Raw genomic sequence first — 8661 nt, forward strand, 5'->3', positions numbered from 1 at the left:
TAAAGTCGCACTAGGCTTCAAGTGCAGAGTTGTTGTTGTTGTTGTTGTTGTTTTTTAAGCTATCCTCAGGCATTGAGCTTCATTAGCCTATGTGACGCGGAAAAGAGTTCAAGCATGTGATCGCATGCCATGCAATTATCGTTTCCTGTCTGATGAAGGAAAAGCCTCGAGTGCAGGTCGGGGAGGAGTTAACTGGGTCAAAGTGAAAAACAAGAAGCCAAACAAATATCTCAGCGAGTTATCAGATGATGAGGAAGTGAACTGGGTACTCTCCACAACATGTTGAGTCATTTCACTGGAACTGGAGACGTCAAGTTGCATCGAGTTCACGCTAACACCTCTAAGACACTGCTTTATTTAAATGTGAGACTGTTGCTGCTTCTACTGCTTTTAGATTGAATTGAAACTTTAAAACATGGCAAACAATGTAAAGTCTTAAATTATAGAGATAAAAATCCCAATAAGACAACAGGGAGAGATACAACAGCATTTTTAAAATCACAATAGCTGCAGAGGGAAGGCCGCATGAGAGATAAAATGATCACAAAGACACACTAAATGTTTAAAAAGAGACAAAAACAACTACAAAGAGACACAAAATGACCACAAAGAGACGTACAACGACTACAAAGAGACACGAAACAAGCACGATTAAAAAAAACAACCACAAAGAGACACATAACATCCACAAAGAAAACAGCTACAAACACACTAAAAACCAGTGAGAACAGGACTACAAAAAGACACAAAACAAGCACAAAGGGATGCATGATGCATGATGCAACACAGCCACAAGACACAACACAATCACAAAGATACGTAAAACAACTTCAAAGAAACACAAAACAAGCACAATAAAAAACGACCACAAAGAGACACAAGACAGCTACAAAGAGACACACAATGCAATACGGCCACAAAGAGACGCGAAACAAGCACGATAAAAAACAGCTATGAAGAGACACAAAATGACCACGGACAGCAAACGACGTAGTTGATGTGTGTCTCTGCGTCTGGGGGTCTTTATCCTATGTAGGATGGGTGGGGGGGGGCAGTGTCACTCCAGGGGTCTGTTGTCTCATAACCTGCCCATAGCTGTATTTCATACATTTGGTATATTCATCTATTACAGTGAATAAAACAATGTAACTTTTAATAATATACAGTTTATTATTGCTGAGAACCAGGGTTTTAAATTGAAGTCTTAACACACCTAGACTCATTTTACAAATGCGCCCCCACCTTCTTTAAGTGTCAAAACCCGCCCTTGAATTTAGGATCTTCAACCCCATCCCCATCACCGTCGATTATACTCTCTTCACGTCCAGATCTTTTACCCTCAAGTACAAAAATGCCAAAACACTGCAGCAACTGCAGCTCCGTTGTCTGCACCACGAGAAAAAAAAGAGTCGCCAATAAAAATAGAATAAAGTTTTATCCGGCTGCTGTGTCGATCGTCCTCTGTCGGGCGATGTAATGTACTGTTCTAAAACTCAATTATTGATGTTGTTTGGCCAGTGAAAATAAAAGCACAGGAAGTGTTTGTACGATGAATAAACAGAGGGACTCTGGCTCGCCGCTCACAGACATGAGGAAATCTGTCGCGTGGATCTGCTGCTGGGGAATGGCAGTGATGCACACTTTCACACCCAGCGTGTAACGCTGCAAATTCCTGGATCTGTGAACTGCAAACGTCTGTTGACGCGTAAATCTGTCAATTCTCAACCTAACACGAAATCCCTCAAGCCAGTTGGTGTTCTGTGTTAGCATGGGGAGATGCTGTAGCTCCACTATGTCAGTCCTGTTGGCTTCAATATGTACTTCTACTGCATTTTGTTATATTTTGGCAGTTTATCTCCAAGTGTTTTAATAAAGTCGGATATGATATACTATTGTATATACTATACTATATTAAAAGACCCATGCCCATACAACACTCTTATTTGCTATGAATAACAATTTGTGCTGAAGATGATTTTTTTCAACCAGAAAGTTCAATTACATCGACTCCTTCTCCCTCGTTGACAAAAACCCATCATCCATGAAAATGCAAGTTCAACTGCTGTAAACAAGACGTCTCCGGTTTCCCCAAAAACTGTTTGAATATTGAACCACGATTGGCTTCCAAACTAGTTGTGCTTCCTCTCATACGAAACACACGTACGTGTTAAACCCAGATGCACGTTAGAGACTCTTCCTCCCATCAGTGGGAGCACAGAGAAGGTCAAACATCAGGGAGAAGGAACCTCGAGGATCGCACGTTTTCAAATGGAGAAGAATTATCTCCACCGAGTCTCTGGATGGTGTTGACGTTAACGTTCCTCTTCTTCTTCCACTCTAAATCAAAATAAAAAGCAGCCGATTTTTAGGAGCGAATGGTCCAATCGGGCAACTCTGGTTGACAAAAGGGAGCAACTTCAGTGGTGTGGGGGAAAAAAGTGAGGGGTGTAAGAAAATATTGATACATTAAGTACCGGCATGTAATGCTTTGTGATACTGAATCTATTCTCAAAAACAATGTGTTGATTTTTAATAAAAAGTTGAAATGCAAAGATTCGTGGCAGACAGTGGTTCGTTTTTTTCTATAAACACCCGGCCGCTAGACAGCAGTGTTGTAACCTAATCTTCAGCCATTTGACTCTTCCACTCCAACATAAACTGAGACAGGAAGTAGCGTAATGGTGGTAAATGGAATTAGTAAATGGACTTGCATTTTCATACTGCCTTTCATACAGTCTTCCGTCCACTCAAAGTGCTTCGAACACACATACGCTTTTGAAGTTCAGTCAGGTGCCAACCCATTCTTTCTAATGGCGACTCCTCTGGTTACAAAGAGAAGTCTGGTTGTATAGAAGTCTATGAGAAAATGACTACTTCTCTCTTGATTTATTACCTCGGTAAACATTGTAAACATGAGCTTATGGTCTCAATCTCTAGTTTCAAGTCAATACAGCATGTTTATTTAGTAAGTTATGGTCCATTTAGAGTCACATAGACCATAAAGCAAGGCTGGGCTACCTTGTGATTGACAGGTAGCTACCACGGCGTTGTTCAGTCTCGTCAACTCTAACCCTTTCACAATCGTTGTGTTTTCAGTTCACGAAACTTACTTTTAAAATGTTTGCGTGTCTTAGTCGGCGTTCACTTGTTCTTGGCTCCACTCTCTCGTGTCGCTTCTTGCTGCAAAACGTCAAGAGGATAAAGGCAAAAAATGCAGAACTTGAGGCCTTAAAAACAGCACAACCAATGGGTGACGTCACGGTGACTACGTCCACTTCTTATAATCAGTCTATAGCTTCAGTGTCTTGCCAAAGGACACTTCCACAGGAAGCAGCCAAGAATCGGACCACCGATCTTCCGATTAGAGGACGACCTGCTCTACCTACTCAGCCACGGCCACCCCTTTCTGATCATTGATGGTTTGTTCTTTATACTATGACAGCTTTTCTCGAATTAGATCGAAAAAATAGTGTAAGTTATAACATAAGACCTCCCATCTGAAGAGCAAGCAACCGGTTTAGGAAGAAAGCCATCACATGATCATCGCTGTCCTGTGAAAAGCATGTATCTCTAAAAGGAACAACAGCCCCGTTCATAAGACCATCTAATGGATCCTTCAGTTCTTTTTGTTCGGGGGGGAGGTTTCAAATTTCTCTCTTAATGCATAAAAAGACAGTTAACGTGACACATTAAAAATCACCAAATTTAGAGATACATCACTGGAGAGCAACATGACGTGTGGTTAAAAAAAACAAACAGACAAATTACAACTGGCAGAGCCGAGCATCAACACACCAGTGTTGGCAAGGATTTTATCATATTTGCCATGAATGGATTTCGCAATATGTGGCCTCATTTAAAAACAATATCACTCACTACTATGACAGAGACAGTATACACCTGCCGTTACGAAACGTCTTCCTGTAATCGTATTTCAGGACACGTAGGAAGATAATGATCACACTATTTTAGGACAAACATCTCAGAACAAGATGAAATGACCTCATTACTTTGTGGTCAAAAGAGGCAACCGAGCAGCTCCTCTTTAGGCCTTCTGTAAAAAAATCCAAACCAACAAAATCCACCAGCTGACAGGAAAACGCAGACCGCAGCAGCGTGAACTCACCTTTTAAGTTTTTCGGGTTGTTCTGTTTGGTGCGCGGCATCTTTTCCGCCCTCAGTTCACGGGTTGCATCTTGGGGAAACTCGGACGTTGGACCTCGAGAACAGTTGGCTCCTGAGCCGCAGGGTTCATCTACAGCAAACACACATATATGTATACATTGAGTCAGAATCGGCTAAACATGAGCTCCCACAGATCAATAAGGCACTAATGCTGGCCCCCGCAAGCGAGCGGAGTCCTCTGCTCTCGCTTGGGAGCAGCCTGGGAGTCCGGGGCAGAGTGAGTTCATTCCTCAAACAGGTGCCACAAAACAAGAATGGGCTTTTCATTTCGAGCCTTTTGCCTCTGAGCTGCTGTGCAATAAACGTGCAGTGCGACTCGGGCTACCGTCTGTGGGGAGGTGTGAATATGCCCCCCCTCCCCCTCCATATCAATATAACCTCTGCAGCAGCTGCTATCTGCCACTCTGATCTGGAACAAAAAGGCGGCGGATCGGCCGTTGTGTACGACTGATGTGAGATGTCAGCGGCTGATACAGGGGTGGCTCGCGCTTCACTTTGGCGAATGTCGGTGCGAATGATGAACGATGCAAACAATGAGGTCCCGCGTGTGACGCCGATGAACGCTTCGGGTCGGGCAGCTGGGAGGAGGGGGGGGGGGGGGCACATGGAGGTTACTGTCTGAGAGAGAGACCTCCCTGTTTGAAATTGGATCACTGCAGAGAGGCAGAACGCCAGAACACTGAACCCACCTGTGTGTGTGTGTGTGTGTGTGTGTGTGTGGGGGGGGGGGGGGGGGGGGGTCCAATCGGATGCTCTTTTGCAGAAATGAGAGATCAAAAGCCTAATGTAAGTTTCATGCAAATTCTGAATGGCAAAAAAAAGGGGGGTGGGGTTGTTGAAGTGAAACGTTACCAACATGTCAAAAACACAGAGCTACAACAGCAACAACCGCAGAACAAAAGCTCACCTCTGCAGAGACAGACAATCACAACATCATGAATAAACATCTGATATAATCACATTTTATTCTAAGCTTTCTTCCCCCTTGCATCACCTCCACCATGCCCCCCCACACAACACCTATACCTCGCGCCAGGAGCGATGCACGTTGCAGAGAGCTTCAGGAATCAGTCTTTGTCCCCCCCCTCTATTATTACATAACACTTACTACAACCGGATGAGGATTTTTTTTGCTCCATACAGTTGGTACATGTGGCGCTATGGCAATGACATCACCTCACGGCGGATTTCGATATATACAGTCGCGCGCGCCCACGTGTGTGCGTGTGCACGGCGGTTGCAGCAGGTCGCAACTAAAACACATCCAGGTCGGGTGGTTGAAGTCACACGATTAGGAAACGCGCGTCTCACCTGTGATGCGCAATTCGGTTTGGGGATCAACGGCGTGGATGATGAGGCGGAGGAGATGAGAGAGAGAGAGACGTGCACATTTGTTCTTTCCTCTGGCGCGTCTGTCAGTCGGTCTGCCAGCCCGTCTGTGTTTGCGCGCGTGCGTGCGTGCGCACCGATATTTGAGGAAACACCCTGATACTGAAGCGAGGATACAAAAAAAACAAAAAATAAAAACATACCGGTGACTCAAGGCAAGGCTGCGCTGTAACGCTATGTCCTAACACGGGCAGGCTGGAATGCACTAGCAGGTGACTAATGATGATTTCCACTCACACCTGAGGATCGACCAGAGGCATATTATGTAAAAAAATAAAATAAAAAGCAGGGCAGCAGCAGGCGGCAACGCACGCACAGTCACGCATTGTATTTGAGTGTGTGATATAATTAATAAGATGCAATAGAAGGAAATATAAATATAGAGTGATGCTGCACAGATTTGTGTTGTTGTTGCAAAGTGAGGTGAGCGCCACGGTTCATCGGGCGCGATCGTGACAAACATGGCAGGAGGAAAGACAAATAATAGGGTTTTAAGCGCCTGCAATGAAGTCAGCAAAAACAATGCGTGGGAATAGCGTATTCTGTGCCTGTTGCAACACGTGAACGCCCTGCAAAGCGAGGGAGGAGCCAGGGAAAACCCCTCACTGTCTCTGCATCGGCGCTCCAACGGGACACTTCCACCGTATCCAACAAAACACCCGCCGCGGCCGGAAAACCTTTTCCGCCCGCCACACATGCACATTTTATCAGCAGCAATTGGTGATGACAGTGACCACGCGAACAGACAAGTAAGGGGGGGGGACGGAAATAGCTTGTGGCTTACCTAAGGTGCAGAAAAACAAATTGAGCAACAAAGAGCGCCGTGTAGAGAAGCGCCGCAGCCGCTCAAGTTGCCTCCTCAAGAGCACGGTTTGCTGCAGAAGTCCAAAACAACACTGCGCCAAAAAAAAAAAAAAGAAACCGGTGCCGGCCTCCTACGTGAACAAAGTACACTTCACAGACGCTTTAAAGTTCGCAGCAGGCTAAATCCGGACGAGACAACACAGCGGACACCGATAAAAGCATGTCCGACTTCTCTCTGGCTGCAGCTACCGACAGCGACCTATATCACATTGACACCCCGCCACCGGGCAGCGGGTCCCGGCTCCAACAACACAGAGAAAAACAAATCTAGCTTGGATTTATTAATACTCACAGGTGCAGGGTTGTAACACACCTTTTAGTGTAAAGAGGAGGTGGGGGGGTACAGCTCTGTATTTTCTCCCTTCACCTTCTCTCTCACTTTCTATTGCAGGAAACAGACAGGCCCACTGACGTCAACGGGGGTCCCGTCTCCGCCTCCCAGCTACGGGGTGTCCTCTCCGGGCAGCGGGGGGCTCCCGACGGCCGGTGCACCACCGCAAGGCCGATGACACCGGAGCCAAAATTTCACCCGCGTGTTTTTTTTCCCTGCGTTCGTTGAGCTGCACCTCCTCTCTCCCTCGCGGTGGGGCTACATTAATCGTTTCTCGTCGCTTCTAGAGGAGCCACAGGTCGTGTCGTTTGTCGTGACGCCCCCTGGTGGACCCCCACACACTCGCTCTTCTGCACATACTTTAGGACTGACGGTTTTCCCGGAGGTTCCTTGTTGTCAGGTCACGTTGTGCCCCTCCGCCACTAGCGACTGGGCTTTCCCATGCACAAACCCGCAGCAGGCTCACAGAAGCGGGTCTCTTTTTGCACCAGGACCGGTGCCTGTTGGGGAAAAATAAGAAAACAAGGATGACCTCTGTCGCCTCCGTTGGTGCTAACCACTCAAACTGCTGCTAGTCACGTCCCTGACCTGTTCATTACACCAGCTTGGCCTTGTTTGCATAAGGGTGATTAACAAAGGTAGACTTGAGTTTCCCAGGTAGGCTTACAATCCAAGTACTTTCATGGATTTATATGAGTTAAATTCTAGAATTAAATGTACTGGTATAATTAAAACGATAGGAGTTTTTGTAAAGTACATAGCACATTTAATTTTATACTTTAAAAAAAATGTAAATATGACTGATTGTATTTTTTTGTGTTTTTCTCGGGATCAAAATGAACTAGAAGACACAAAAACATCAAACATAAAAAGGAAGCATGTGGAGGTAATAGAAATGCTCTGAATTTCGAATTGTATCACTTTTGAGAGACACAACCTTTCCAAGACACGTGTTAGGTTACATCAAAGCTTTGTGGATGTTCCTGACTGACACATCTGTATCCGTGAATTGTGCCTGATGTGTCTTATTGTCCCCTGTTTCTGTGCAGAATAAAATGTGAAGCTCCGCTCTGTGTGGTGGGCTTGCTATCCCACATCTGCTACACTAATAACCAGCTGGTTTGACATTATCAACCCACCTATATCTACAGTCAATCACAACACTTCATTTTGAAGTTCACTTACCCTATAGGGTACCTTTTATCTGTGTCAAGGAATAACTGACAGGCTCAAGCTCAAACAGAACACCATGGACTGAAATTACCTTGAGCACATTTTATATTTCTAATGTCTTCCTTTCTTCCTCAGACATAAGCACATACAATGTCTGTCCCCTTGTTGAACAAGCTAGCAAACAAATCTCCATAAGAAAAGTGTACGAGCTAATGTTGCTTTGTAAGTGAGTTAGCAATGAGCTAAGCTAGCTACTGTTAGTTGCACACATAGAAACAGGACACTTTGCGAACAGCTCGCAAACGTACCTACAAGTGTTGAGTTTGACGGCTTTATATGCTGAAAAGTGTTCTTCAGTATCACTGCCAACATTACGGGAGGCTAGGCTAGGAGGCTAAAGGAGCTAGCTATATCCAAAGCAGACATTGATTCTTTGTTTTATAAGCGAACGTTAACAGTTAACAAATGCTTATTAATAATAATCTCAAATTAAAATGACTTTTACTTCCTTACCTTTCTTGACAGCTCTCCAATTGAATGACAGGTGATTTCAGCTAATGTTTCCCAATCATGCTAAGGCTGACATTCTGTAGAACAAGCCAATGTTTTTGTATTTTGATCAGACCTTCACAAAGTCACCAAGTCTATAGGTCTAACTCTATCTGAGTAGGATCGACATGTAGAGTCGAATGACCTTTGTGAATTCACACTCACTTGTA

The 8661-nt window shown here is 44.8% G+C and overlaps 1 protein-coding gene across 4 annotated transcripts in view; it reads right to left on the bottom strand.

The window, feature by feature from the left end:
• The window catches only part of hivep1 (HIVEP zinc finger 1), a 49623-nt gene extending 42604 nt beyond the window's left edge, over positions 1–7019 (bottom strand). Inside the window, exons 1-2 of one of the 4 annotated variants that reach the window (XM_076105649.1) lie at positions 6752–7019; positions 4127–4255 (exon numbers count right to left, since the gene is read on the bottom strand). In XM_076105649.1, coding sequence (XP_075961764.1) covers positions 4127–4166 — 40 coding nt within the window. In that variant the 5' untranslated portion in view covers positions 4167–4255; positions 6752–7019. Of the gene's footprint in view, positions 1–4126; positions 4256–5496 lie in introns of all 4 variants that reach the window. The other 3 variants (XM_076105645.1, XM_076105648.1, XM_076105647.1) reach the window with 3 other exon arrangements.
• Positions 7020–8661: the final 1642 nt, after the last annotated feature.

Source organism: Anarhichas minor, unplaced genomic scaffold, assembly GCF_050575085.1.
Source record: "Anarhichas minor isolate MPS153535 unplaced genomic scaffold, ASM5057508v1 ptg000033l, whole genome shotgun sequence".
In the NCBI taxonomy this organism is placed as follows: Eukaryota; Metazoa; Chordata; class Actinopteri; order Perciformes; family Anarhichadidae; genus Anarhichas; species Anarhichas minor.